The sequence below is a fragment of the Leptidea sinapis genome, chromosome 18 (genome assembly GCF_905404315.1).
Source record: "Leptidea sinapis chromosome 18, ilLepSina1.1, whole genome shotgun sequence".
Taxonomy (NCBI): Eukaryota; Metazoa; Arthropoda; class Insecta; order Lepidoptera; family Pieridae; genus Leptidea; species Leptidea sinapis.
In genome coordinates this window covers 13,983,807-13,998,236 of record NC_066282.1, presented here as the reverse complement: position 1 = coordinate 13,998,236, position 14,430 = coordinate 13,983,807, and the positions used below count along the sequence as shown (strand labels likewise).

Below are 14,430 nucleotides of genomic sequence, written 5' to 3'. Positions count from 1 at the left end.
ATCATAAACTCTATGTGAGTTTGTTAGGCTTTCTCGCTAGGGCGTGTCTACTCAAGCGATCTACAAGAAATTTTGCACACATATTAGGTAACGGATACAGAAAGGATACACTGTGGGTACTTTTTATCCAGATATTTTTAACTGCCCACTGCCACTAGTTTCGCAACCATATGGGCTATATCGATGACTGGTTATCCTACGCATCTCCTCATTTCTGATTCGATCTCGCAGGGAAACTCCCAGCGGGCTATGCTAAGGGACCATGAGATTTCTTATAAGGCCCATAGTTGGCGACCTCGTTTGCGTTCCGTATATCATCGTGGGCGTTTCCATAAAATCACTTCAAAGCTATCGATAATCAATGTAGCACCTCTGGAGAGGCTGAAACACCGCGCAGGTCTCGATCGAATCAAAGGCTTTGTCATAGTCTACGAACGCCAAACATAGTACCTGGTTATACTCCTCCTTCTTCTCTATAACCTGCCGCAGCAAATGTACCTATGTGGTCACCGGTAGGCAGAACAATTAATTTGGGATAAATGTTTACGGCGCCTTATCCGTTTTTAGGGCGCTGCGCAACATTATTACTTCGATAATGTGGATATCGTTTTCAATATTCTATATTAAAACACAAACTGTTATTCCAGTTTATGATATCTGATCTCTGCAGTGACCTCTTATATCTCCAGCTACATACAATAGGTACTACTACTACAGTAAAAGATAGCCACTACTCATCTGGAATCATAAAACACGTCGACATAAGTGCTGATTTATCTACAATGAAAATGTTTCGGCTCTATAACCATCCTGACTCTAGGATTAATTAACTACCTATGAAAACAACAAAAAAAAATTCAAAGAACATTTTAGTTTTTGAGAGTTTTGGGCAACTTGCCGTAGTTATATGCCTAATTTGGGAGACATTATTAGACTTAAGAATTAATTCAAAAGCTCCCAATTCAGCTCTAAAACTTGAATAATTCGAGGATCCCAAGATAACATATTCTTAGGCATCAGCTATTCCATTGCTAAACGATTTACTTGCGATAATTCAGTTATCTTGTTTCCAGAATAATTTTAAAATTGGAAAAAAAAATACTATAACATCATGGAAGGCTAGGAAGAAAAGGACGAAGTTTGCTTGTCTCTAATGAGGTAAGTAGCTCTTTTCAGATAGGTATCTGTGCACAACAAAATATACACATACAACATAGCTTTCATTGACATTGGACGTTTTAGAAAAACAGAACAGAATTTTCCAATAAATGGCCATACATTTCTCGCACACTACAAACACTTTAAAGAAATGCTGTCGAGTACAGAAACTTATGGAAATAATCGTATCATCTAGCATGCGAGTATGACGCCATAGAGCCAATGACATTACAATGTCATTGCATAGAGAACAAAATAATGAATTTCAAAACGACTGCTCTATCCGAGAACAGATAATGTAATTTTCAGTATCCAGTTCCATCACCCCCACATAAAAAAAGTTGGGAGCGAGGTGCCAATGATAGCTCGGGAACGTACCTTTTGATTGGTTTTGAAGAAGCGGCCAGAGGAGTTAGGTGTATATTATAATGCAAAGATGGAATATTTGAAAAAACGTGTTTTGTTTGAACCTCCTACAGTGGAAAAACTCTCATTATCCAAAATAGAAAATATTGTATTTTTCTTTTATATGCGCTAAAATCAATATTTTCACGTATGTAGGCACGTATGCACGTTTGGTCTGAAGAGGGTTTTCACAATCATGTATTTATATTTGTATTTTAGCGCCTGTTTTGCCTGTAATGCAATCGCTTTTTAAAATAATAACTATAAATCTACCAACAAAACACCATAGGCGTTTCGGTAGGTACGCGTAAAATGGAAACGTAACATCCACATTACATACCTACTTCTTTTGAAATGTTCAAAATAATTTATATTCCTATCAAAATATATTTCTTTTCAACAAAATTTTTGGTACCTTCACCTTTTTTTCACCATTTTTTTAGTTAGATCGTCCGGCACGAAAAATCAATAAAATTTCGTTTACTTATTTTTGCTTCCCTTCGTTTCACATCGGTTGTGGATAATCATAATCACCGCAACTAATACTTCATTGCAACAACAGAGGAAAAACAGGTATACATCATTTGGTAAACATATTCTATCGAACTGCAAACACCAGAAAGAAGTCCAGTCTAGTCTTTTCCAAAGTACAATGTGCTAGTTAGGTAGGTACTTGAAAATCGTATTATGGAAGAACGCCAAACATCAAGCTGGTAAGGATATTATGGATTTCCAAAGAGGGGGGGATATAGTGTTTAGTCTTAGGTACCTCAGTTATTGCCCCGACAACGAATGAACATTTCGGTGACAACCACTGTCTTATTATATTATACTAACGAATTACAATTTACAACTTACCTATACAATGTGTTATAAACGCAAAGTAAAGTTATTTTCATTTTAACTTTCTTTTTATATAAGAGGGGGCAAACGGGCAAGAGGCTCGCGGGATCGGGAGAGGTGAGCCAATCGCCTATGGACATCAGCAACAACAGGTGTCAAGAAATGCTTTGCCGGCCTTTAAGGTATGGTATTTTCTTGAAGGTCCCTAAGTTGTATCTGTTCGGGAAAACCGCAGCCGGTAATTTATTCCATCATTATGCGCGAGGCAAGAAATTTCTAGCAAAACGCGCGGTTGTAGAAGCCAGACGTCAACGTGATGCGGGTGGTACTTTGCACGTAATGTCCGGTGGTGGAATTCGGTTATTTTAAAGTTGGGAGTAACTTTACAGTGCGTTTATTAATAAGACAGCCTTTCGCGTGGTTATAAGACAATACCCTAAGATTAACCTTTTGTGTAATACCTACCAATTGCACAGTGCATCATTTCCATTCTGTAACGAGGAACGAAATAGTTATCCTGTATTGGCAATAAATAAGTAGCTGTAAGTGTAAGTCACAACTTACTAATTCAAGTCTCTAGTCCTAGGCTGTAGCGCCTAGGCAGCAGAGGTCATATATCATAATGCTAATTCAACATTTGAGATATCTGTCTATAAAGCTGAAATGCCTCTGAAAATCTCTAGCCAAATTTTCAGAGGTTAGCAGTGAAACCTAGAGAAAGAATCCAATTTTTGAACACCACCAACAGGTTCAATGAATACTTTGAATGAATCGTTTGAGTACATCAAATTTTTTGTTTGCTTAATGTGACAAGTTCTTTTAGACTAGTTTTCTAATTTTATCAGTAATAAATTTGGCTTACGAACTTGCATTTTTAGTAACTGAGATATCTATTATCTCAATGAGAAAGAAACATAAAAATCTTTATGGGGTTAATAAGGAGGCTGTTTATTCAAATATTGATTTCTAAAACTAAAAATTGTATATTTTAATACAAAAGTTTATTGGTGAAAACATGAAAAATATAATAGATTAATGGCTGGTAAAATGCAGCAGAAATGTTACAATATATTTTTTGTCCATCACAAAATCATAATAAATGCTTGAAATTTTAGAATGCTTAGTGATGGGCACAACAAAGTGGTTAATGTCAACAATATTATAATAGAATTCCTTTGGTGGAATATTAACAGTCCAAGGACATCACAAAAACCACATAAAGACACTAACAAGTTTTTTGTGCCCCAAAAATTAAATTTATAGCCATTATTTACAGTTGTGACTTTGATTTAATGAAAATCTATCTTTTATCAGTATATTGGGTATAATTTAACAATTTTCATACAACTAATAATTGCATAATTTATAAAACATTCACCATCTTTGTATCGACTCACTGCTGACAATTGTCGAACGGAATGTTATTCGGGGGCCGACCGGGCTGTTTGTTACACTGTATTATAAAGGAAAACACTTTTAACTTAAGAAACCGTAATTTTAATAACTTAAGTTATAAATATTTATATTCATCAGGTCAGCTCGATATCTGTAATACAGTTTAAATACAGAAATACAAAACCGTCAAGGGTGACACATAACATTTAATTTTAGACGGATCGCAAGGTCCGCTGCGTACGACATTTTTAACATTATTTTACAAGCGACGGCTCGCGCGGCGATCTCGAATGTTACTCGTTAAACACCGATGAGAACAAATGCGTGTGGTGGGAGGGTGCTGCGGCGCGGCGGCCTTAGTTGTCGCCGCCCTCGGCTGGCTCGTCACCATCCAGCTGTGTGTCTGACGTCCACAGAGTCAGATTGTCTCGCAGCAGCTGCATGATGAGGGTAGAGTCTTTGTACGAGTCCTCGTTCAACGTGTCCAGTTCTGCGATCGCGTCATCAAACGCCTGTAATACAAGCCATTCTCTATATTACATACCCCTGTTAATAATTCACTATGACTGATACATTTACAATACATTGTTAACAGGCCGATGCTGGCTGGTTCGAGTATTAAATTGTTAATAGCAATACATACATGCTTATATTAACAGGAATTTATTAGTGTCAACTGTGGATCATTATTAAGTGCCATGCGGTAATATAGTTGGGGGACAATCTAGATCACTGTTAATTGTGTAATAAAAAAAACTACATTTTGGTACAACAAACTCAGATCAGATTGTGCAATAAACCTGTTTGGCTAAGTGACACGCCCGGGCAGGTGAGTTGATAATCTCGTAATAGAACACGGAAAAGTTGAGTGCGAGACCCAGCCTGATGGGATGAGTCGGTTGCATTTTGGCTTTGGCAATGTCGAATGCCTCCTGGTAGGCCTTCTGGGAGTCATCCACGACGGCTGAGGACAAGTTTTATAATTACCAAATATGAACCCTAACTGTTCGCCCACCTCGCGCCAGCCAGCAAAGTCCCTATACATAACTTGACACAAATAATGACCTGTTTGGCGAGCTGACACGCTTTTTCTGGTGCATTTAAAATCTCATAATAGAAAACTGAGAAATTTAAAGCGAGACCCAGCCTGATTGGGTGTGTGGGTTGCATTTTCGCCTTGCTAATTTCAAAGGCATCCTGGTATGCTTTCTGTGAATCCTCTACAACAGCTGTAATATATAATTGGTGGTTAAATCAATTTCAAAAAGTAAATTTTACAAAGACAATGAAAAAATAACTTAAATTAAATATTAATATTACAGAAAACATATTTAACTCTGGACAGATTTAATAGTAATAGCTTACATGTTCTGGTTTCTCCTGTGGCCACTTCTGCGAGATACCTGTAGTAATCACCTTTCATTTTAAGGTAAAATACTTTACTTTCTGGATTACTAGCTTTAGGGATAAGGTGTTTGTCCAGTAAACCCTGCAAAATAAAAACCCTTGATAAAAATATAAATTTAAATACTATTTTATGTTATACCACTACTAACTACACAATTTTTTTTTAATAAAAGAATGTTAAAATTTATCTATGGATGGTGCAGCCTCCACTATTTTTTAAAATATATATCCCGGCCATAAAACTAAACAGCATATTAAAAGTTAGTTAAAATGTTAATTTTATCCTCAGATACATGACCAATATTTTGAATGCCTATGAATTTATCACTCATCATACAACTATTATTTTAGTCTTTATAATATAATTCTAAAATATCTGAATAAATAGCTGAAGGCATGTGAACTGTTGAATCTAGGTGGAGTGAGTAAGGCGGCGCGCGCAGTGACGCGGCGCAATACGTCACCCACCCACCCCCACACCATTCCTCGGAAAAGCCGCACCGCGCCCCATAGCCTTCACAAATCCCATATTCCATAGCCCCAATTTATTAATTTACTGCCCAATTTACTTAAGGCCCAATGATTGCATCATCGAATTGGCAATGTGCAAATATGATGACGTCATTCGCGTGGGATGACTTAGCTTGACATTACGCTCAATTTACTACGTTCACACGATATTCGTTGTATCCTCTGTCGTTAATTAACAAAACTAGCTGAAACTACTAAAATATTTTTTTAAGAATACATCCCGACTTACCAGAACATCGTAGCAGATTTCTCTGAGTTCCTTTTCTACTTTAACCCTATATTCCTTTGCCATTTGTTGTTTTCTTTCTGATCCCTCGGTTTTCTGTTCGATTGAGGATATTACCCGCCATGACGACCGCCGGGCGCCTACGACGTTCTTGTAGGCAACAGATAGGAGGTTTCTTTCTTCATTGCTGAGCTCGACCCCGGTCTCGGTGACTTCTTTCATCGCAAGCGCCATGTCGTCGTATCGCTCAGCCTGCTCCGCAAGCTTGGCGCGTTGCACCAGTTCCTCCTTGTCGACGGACATGTTTAATGCTGCGTGAGGACTATATTACTGATGCCCCTGCAATTAATTTGAAAAATTAAGTAACACGCAATGATCGGGAGTCACCTCTTACGCATTACGAACGTCCTCAGAAAGACTAATCGTTAAGCATCACTTTCACTTAAGTGAATCCAATTATTGGGTATGAGTCATCATGTATAAAGGCGCACCTTTATAAAGAGGTAGACAAGCGCACTCGCGCTGCGGTACAACTTTGCGTAGCAAGCTCAAAGAGCAATATCCTCACGCCAAACGCGACATCGACTCGGCGTCCGATCGGTTCGACAGCATCTCACAGACTCGATCGAGTGAGGTGCGCGCCTTCCTCCAGCGCCCGACCACTGCGCCAACAGTATTGATCCGCCGCGCCGACGGGATAAACACTCCAGACGAACTTCGACCAGCGCGACGCGAGCACACACCCCCTCGACCCCCGCCCTCACCCCATCCCACAGTCGCCGCCACCCCGGCGCCTACCTACTCTGCCCTTATTTAAGTACCTACTACTAGTTTTCTCTGTTCAATATCCTGTTGCTAGGTGACACTCCATTTTTAATTACTAGTAGTATTATACTGTACAAATTACTCTAATTAGTCTGAAATTCAATCTTTAATTTCCCCCTATAAAATATTACTTTACCTAAGAGAGGGTGTGGCATATTGTGGTAATCAATTGGAATATAACATCAGTATAGTGATGTATAACAAACAAACATTTTACCCCATAATTATGTATTGAAGGATAATCAAATGCTAACCACTTGTTATTTTAACAGGATAAGAACTGACAAGTTGGAAGAATTTAATGTTCAATCAATAAGTAATTTAAAAATTCTATTAAGAATGAAAATATTTGAGTTTCACCATACCTTGTCCAAGCAAGGGGTGTGTTTGAAAGCCTAATAGGTCACCTGATTTGACACAGACATGCCAATTCGGCCATAATAATAATTAGTATTCATCAAAACTTATTAAAGAAACAGTTGGTTCACAATGCTATTCAAATATAGTAAATCATTTAGCATTTATTGCAGCTAAGCGGCTTTGGTTATGTCAACATAGTGCAAAATACATAAATTTTGAGAACTTGAATTTGCTACTTAATTCATAGTGGCAATTGAGTACTAGTAATCTGTACTAAATATAAACATATCTGGTTTTAAAATCAGGTGAACTGGCATTTCATCCTATATTTTGTAGAACACTTGAAAACAATATACATCAAATTCTAATTATTAAACTGCTAAAATGTTAAAAATATAACTAGCTGAAAACAACCTGTCTTAGTACTAAGGGGACTTTTTATACCATATAGTGTACTGCTCACTAATACCTATTCTACACTTATACCTAGTTATATAACTAGAAATTGAACAAATTATAGCCATTGTAACACAGCATTTTAACATACAGTAAGATTGTATTGAAGTTATGACAATATTTAGCACTTTAGTACCATATTTATATGCCACACAGCACTTATATACTATATTTATATAGTCTCAATAACTTGTAGTAGTGTCAATAACCAAACATTGTGCATGATCAAATTAAATTAATTTTTTATCTGTTTTTTGAAAAATTCATTTCAATTTTATAACATTATTTTTTTATATAAATTATTGATTTATTAGGATTTTAGTAAACTATTAATAATATTGAAACAGATTCTACACAAAATTTACTTGAGTAAGTGACATTTACAAGATACTAAAAGTTGATAAATGACTCATTCTTTTAAAATGCACTTCCCTGATTGGAAGGGATGGTGTTAGCAACTGTAGTATTTACTACAAATAATACTCACAATTCAATTCACAAATTCTAATCAATATTGTTTGGTTATAGTGTACTAGTATAAAATAGGTGGCCACTATATATCCACACGTGCAAATCTATGTGATCTCACAGGGCGTAAATGAAAGAGACCAGAACAAGGTTATAGTTATCTTCAGACTAGCATAAAATAAAGTAGGTGTTTAGAATGTGTACACACATAATTACAAATTACACGACCAAATTCGGTTCAGGAATCTTATGACAATCGTTATCGTAAAAGATAACGGCGTGACTAGAGATATGGCAACTTACGACGCATTAATATATTTTCGTCATTTTCTACATTATATTCACCGTCACGATTTGTTTCTTAGGTTACTAATTACTATTTGGTTTTTAATTAATATTAAACACACATAGCCTAACATTACGCGAAACTATTTACTGTAAAATAAAACGTTTCAGTATGACTTACGCCTCTTAGTAGAAAGGTCACGAACGTGATGTTAGTCTTGCGATTTATATAAAGAAAGTATTTTAATTTTGTCCCAAAATTAACTCAAAACCACGAATATTTGTAATGAATACTGGAATAGTTAGTAGCTATAACCGCAGTCCGCACCGCAGTATCGTGGTACCGGTAAAGGCAAAATGGCTGCTGCACGAGACACTCCTTCTAATGCGTCACATTCACATTTGATTCAGTTATTAAATGGAACCAATTCTTTCTTGTTATTCACAAAAATATTACCACTCAATACTAAATCATAAGCACTTACTTGTTAGAAGGGAAATAAAGTAATTTAGCCAGCGATAGCTACACAATATCAATTTTTCTCTTCGGTGAACGATACACTACACTGACGATTGCGGGGCCAGAGGGGAAACAAAAACGGAACGGGGTTCTCAAATTAAGGCAGCCATATTGAAATAAACCATAAACATAATAGCACTCAAAAATTATAGACACCATCTGAAACGGAGAAATAATAGTATTTTAACGATATAATATTTTCTGCCGAATTTCTATATTGTGATATTATTCCAGGAGTCCTGTCCAATGGGGTTTTCACTATCCGAAGTTCTAGTGTTTGTATCAGCTGAGGTCATCCAAGTTGCGTGGGAGTGATTATATCTGCACTAGGCGTAAAGAATTAAAATGTGGGTGCATATGAACCCTTATGTCGAATATTGTCTTTCATTTCCCATCCTTTTCTCCATTTCCTATTCCTCTGGTGTCATCAAATTATGCACAAAATTCTTTAATTATTCGGTTACATAAAACTTAAAATAACTCCAACTCAGTAAAGTCAAGTTCAAAAATGAAATATTACGCATTTTAGTTGACACATTATTTTATTAACATACTTAATATCATGTTAGTTATGTATCTTTCCATAGTTTAAATTCTGTGTTTTATCACATTAAAAAGAATACACTTACACACGCCTATAGGTATATAGAAATAATTTATAACCTTTACCATTCTAATGAGATTTTTATATCTCTGAGTTCGAAACGATTGATTTTCGTACTCACATGGAAATGATTACCTCGACGACTCTTAAAAACTCTTTCAGAGACCCTGTCTTGTATGTTGATTTACATAATTAGCTTAACAAAAGTTCAGCCTCTGTCTAAATATTCTTAATAAATTTTTGTAACTCTAAAATCGAATTTTTGATGTGAAACATCTATAGCCACACGTAAAACCGATTTCTGGCGTGGCGACGCATGCCGTGGCGACGCATCGCCTTGTCACAGTAATACCGTCCTCAGAGGCAATATCGAATATAACTATTACCGAAGTCACTGATTAAACGAATTAAGTAGTCACGATTTGAAATAAATTCGTAAATTTTTGTATTTAATGAAAATAAATGTTTATTCAGTAAATAGTCATCGTTATCTGAAAAAAAATCGTAATATTTTATGTTATCATTATGACATATTTAGTTCCTATCACAATATGTTCTTTTCTGCATATTACTTTTACAAAATAATGTCGATGTTTCACATCTGCCAGGCGTCCCGTGACGGCTCACATTTTTTTTCATAAAATAATAAATTTTCAAAAATATTCTAATCAAACAAAAACACTATTTCAGCAATGCACAGTACATACACATCACATTGAACTTTTCACTAAATCCATTCAATTTCACTTATAACATATACACAGCACAACAGCTGATATGCTGCTGTAAGCATTTCGGTTACGCGATTTCACAAAATTTCACCCATCCAAAAAGTGCAAGTCTTACTTTATACTTACATTTATATGTATTTTTTAATTATTTATTTGTCGCGTGCGCCATCATGAGCATGTCGGTGACGCGAACCTATAAGATTTTCTCTACCAAAAGTGTCCAACGCAGCTAAAGTAGTTTTCACTTCAATAAATTGTACAGCGTTCACCTACACATAATTTTAAATTGGATCGAAACATTCATTGCTTGTGGAATGTATTTATCGACTTTGACTTTGAGTGAAGTTTGAATTATAAATTTTCAGGATATTGTGTTATCTTTTGTCAACATATGTTTTATCAACGTATGTTATAATAAATACTTAATAGAGGTTAATGAAAGAAACGCTATATCACAGTAGACATTTGTACTATGTCTACTGTGGATATATTCTAAGGAACGAAATGATCTAAGTTGTCTTTGACAAGTACAATGTTACAAACTTTAAACTTCAAAGAAAGCATGAAGGAAGTAGCGTAGCAACTAGCAATAGCAATTAGTATTTAGCAACTAGCAAGTACCAAGTGGCAAGTAGCAACAGTCAACACAATACACATGAACTCGGCATGGTATTTTAAATGATGAAAAATAAATAGGTTGCAACTTGCATTCTTATTTCTTAAACTTGTGTAAACTGTAAGGTATTTTATAACATAACTAGTGTGTGAATTTTTTTTAAATTGTAATTCACAAATCACAAGATGCCTAAATCAAAGCGCGATAAAAAAGGTATGTGTAAATGGTATAACCTAAGTTAATTTTTTAATTTCCTATTGATAATAGCAAGTAACATTGAGCCTGTTTTCAGTTTCACTTACACAGACAAACAAAAAAGGTCTTCTTTTAAAACAGAAAATGATTGAGGAAGTTAGGTCTTGCCTAACAAAATATGAAAACGTTTTTGTTTTTTCTGTTGATAATATGCGAAATACAAAACTTAAGGATTTACGACACCAATGGAAGGATTCCCGATTCTTTTTTGGAAAGAATAAAGTTATGGCTGTAGCTCTAGGCCGAACAAAAAGTGATGAAGTTGATGATCAATTAAATATGGTAACATAAGTCTATAAATATAAATACTTTAACTAACAATCAGTGTGGAAGTATAATTTCAAGGAAAATAATATTTGGCGAATTTCAGGAACTTTTTTGTGGTGAAGAATCTATTTAATAATATACCCTGCCCATTACAATACAGTGTCACCCAGGATTCATGAAAACCCAAAAATTCTGAGCGGCATTACAATGGCGTTCGTCACCTTGAGATATTTTAAGTCTCATTTGCCCAGTATATGCACTAGGTATGGTTCATACCGAAACACAATAATGCTTACACATTACTGCTGCATGGCAAAAATAGGTGCTGTTGTGGTACCCATAATCTAGCCCCCATTCTGTGCAAAGAAGGCTTCCACTGTTGAAAATGCTATACATTACAAAAATTCTTGAGCCACCTAAATCTTTTTTTTATTTCTCATGAATAGGATGGCCAAAAATACCTAGTTCACCTGGTTGTAAGTGAATACAACCACACACACATGAGTGTGCATGTGTGTGTGGTTGTATGAGCATCATAGGATGAACAAAGGGAGTTTAAGATGAAAAAACATAATATTAAAATTATCCTGCAAAATAGCAATATCTTTTCAAATCATGTATAACTCCTTATATGTGCTTCAATGTGATTGATAAATACTAAGTATCATACCCAAAGGTGGGAATCCTTTTAATTTTCTACTATAAAAAATAACATTGGATCTCTTATCTATTCTAAATAGCTTGAACCTTTTTCAGCAATTAAAATTAAAGGTATTTATGCATGTACATTACATGTATTTAAAAATTGCTTTGATTTTAGCTATCAAAAAAGTTAAAAGGACAATGTGGCTTGTTAATGACAAATAGAGATGTCATAGATGTACTGGAATGGTTCAAAACTTTTGATGATGCAGAATATGCCAGGTCAGGCTTTATAGCAACAAAAGATGTTATATTACCCAAAGGACCACTTGAAGATTTTTCCCATACAATAGAACCCCACCTCAGAAGACTAGGTCTTCCAACATCATTGGAACGTGGAGTTATTCATCTGATAAAAGAGTATCAGGTATAAATATATCTTGATTATTAAATATATAATGGCTCATTGGCAAAAACATCATATAGTATCTATAGCGCTTACACATACCTTGCTAGATAAGCATGAAATACTATTTAAAGTAAAACTTCTTTAGGTCACAACCTCAATCAAACACTTAAATGAGTAGGATTTTTACTTACCAAGACTACTTATACCAAGTACCCTTATTCATAACAGATAGTATAGAAGTACACTCAAATTCTAAGTTCACTAAAAGTCTATTTTACACTTTTTATGGAAGTAAACAGAGTAGCTTCAACCAAATTCATATGTTTTTATAAAATATTAAAATCAAAAATGGGCAAGATCCTCATGTTATGGGAAGTGGTGAAGGCAACTGCTCATGGATATCCACAATATCAGTGGTAAAGTGATGTGTTAAATAAAAAAAAAAAACAAACTACTAATATGTATGAATATAATTTCTTGATAATTTATTGAATTTCAGGTATGCAAAAAAGGTACCCCATTGACTCCAGAACAAGCAAGCATACTGAAGCTGTTAGGTATTCAAATGGCAAAGTTTAAAGTTGTAATGAAATGTCATTGGACTAAAGGTAAAGGTTTCTTCAAAGATGTCGATGTATCAAGTGATGAGGAAATTACAGATGGAGAAGATAATGAAAATGATGTTGATATGGAAAATAAAACCTAGTTCAAAATTTGTTTATATCTAATTCCTATTTTTGAACCATTATAATGTTATCGCTATTAACCCATACTATAAGTTCTTCATAGTATTCACTTTGGTGATCTCACCATATGTGGGCAACATGGGTATCCAATTATGCCTAAATTAATATTTCTTTTGCTATTTTATGGAGGCAAGTGGTAGGTCATGACAAAATTAGTAAAATATTTACTGAAGTTTTTGTATGTTTGATCAGATTTCAATTTGCTTTTGCAACAGGTATGCTCATACACATAAATTTATTTATATAAAGAAACCCTTTATGAAGTAGGGTTAGATTCAATAAGAAAAATATTTTTTTGACATTCATAAGTGTAATTTCCGTGACCTACATGAATATAGTGATTTTGATTTGATTTGAATCTGTTACACTCTTTTAAAATGTTACACTGGGCAAAATAGTTCCTAATGATACTTATTACGTAGTAAATTCTTAAGACTTATTGAAAGTTTTTTAATAATAAATTCAAATGTCCCGATATCGTCGACAAGACCAGGAACAAACTTGTGTCTGAAATCGAGACTATGGAATGGGGCTGACAAAATTTAGTCCAATTCAACCCCAAGAAGACAGAAGTTTGTGTGTTCACCGCTAAAAGGTCTTCCTTTGTCATATCCCCCGGATTATGGATCACTACACTTATTTCACTACTACTTATTTCTTTCGAGAATAAGCAAAATTCATAATATGTATTAAATTTTCTTAAAACTGCCGACAAAGTTCAGCAGAATTAACAAAATCAATCTTTGTGTCATCAGCATAAAATAAAATTTTGAAATGAGATGAAGAAAAACGTTGAAAAGAAGTGAACCAAGATGAGAGCCCTGAGGCACACCAGATGTAACTGGTGTGCCTATAACATAACTAAACGTATATCCCTATACTGCTACGGCTTGTAACCTATCGCGTAGATATGAGGAAAATCATCTCAAGAGGTCACCATGGATACCGATGTTATTAAGTTTACTTATTAAATTTGTATTAAATAGATAATGTGAAATTTTGTCAAATGCTTTAGAAATATATACACAACTTCCAACTGATATCCCTTCTCCATTGCATCTAATGTCAATTATAATAACTCACATAGGTTTGATTCGCTGAACTGCCACTAATTAATCATGTTGATTAGATTTAATGAACGATCTTATTGGTAATAATGAATCATATACTATTTTTCAAACAGCTTAGGCACAATGTGATGCTTATCACCTTATTTAAAAATGGGGACTTATTCGGCGTTACACTCTTGTCAGAGTGGTCGTGGTCGTCACGTCGAGGTTA

General features: G+C 34.9%; 2 protein-coding genes across 5 annotated transcripts; one reads left to right on the top strand and one right to left on the bottom strand.

Moving 5' to 3' along the window:
• Nucleotides 1-3,707: 3,707 nt before the first annotated feature.
• On the bottom strand, nt 3,708-9,006 carry LOC126969362 (14-3-3 protein zeta). Of its 4 annotated transcripts, none has more exons than XM_050814741.1 (5): nt 8,845-9,006; nt 5,969-6,304; nt 5,167-5,290; nt 4,867-5,030; nt 3,708-4,313 (listed from the first exon to the last, which is right to left on the bottom strand). In XM_050814741.1, the coding sequence occupies exons 2-5, from the start codon at nt 6,266-6,268 to the stop codon at nt 4,158-4,160; spliced, it is 744 nt and encodes a 247-aa protein (XP_050670698.1). In that variant the 5' UTR covers nt 6,269-6,304; nt 8,845-9,006; the 3' UTR covers nt 3,708-4,157. The 4 variants fall into 4 exon arrangements, with proteins under 4 accessions (XP_050670698.1, XP_050670699.1, XP_050670700.1 ...); XM_050814742.1 differs by lacking the exon at nt 4,867-5,030 and adding an exon at nt 4,602-4,765; XM_050814743.1 differs by lacking the exon at nt 8,845-9,006 and adding an exon at nt 8,541-8,721.
• A 1,759-nt stretch (nt 9,007-10,765) lies between these two features.
• Nucleotides 10,766-13,116, top strand: LOC126969363 (mRNA turnover protein 4 homolog). Its single transcript, XM_050814746.1, has 4 exons — nt 10,766-11,043; nt 11,123-11,367; nt 12,173-12,421; nt 12,903-13,116. Exons 1-4 carry the CDS (start codon nt 11,016-11,018, stop codon nt 13,107-13,109), a joined length of 729 nt encoding a protein of 242 aa, XP_050670703.1. The 5' UTR covers nt 10,766-11,015; the 3' UTR covers nt 13,110-13,116.
• Nucleotides 13,117-14,430: the final 1,314 nt, after the last annotated feature.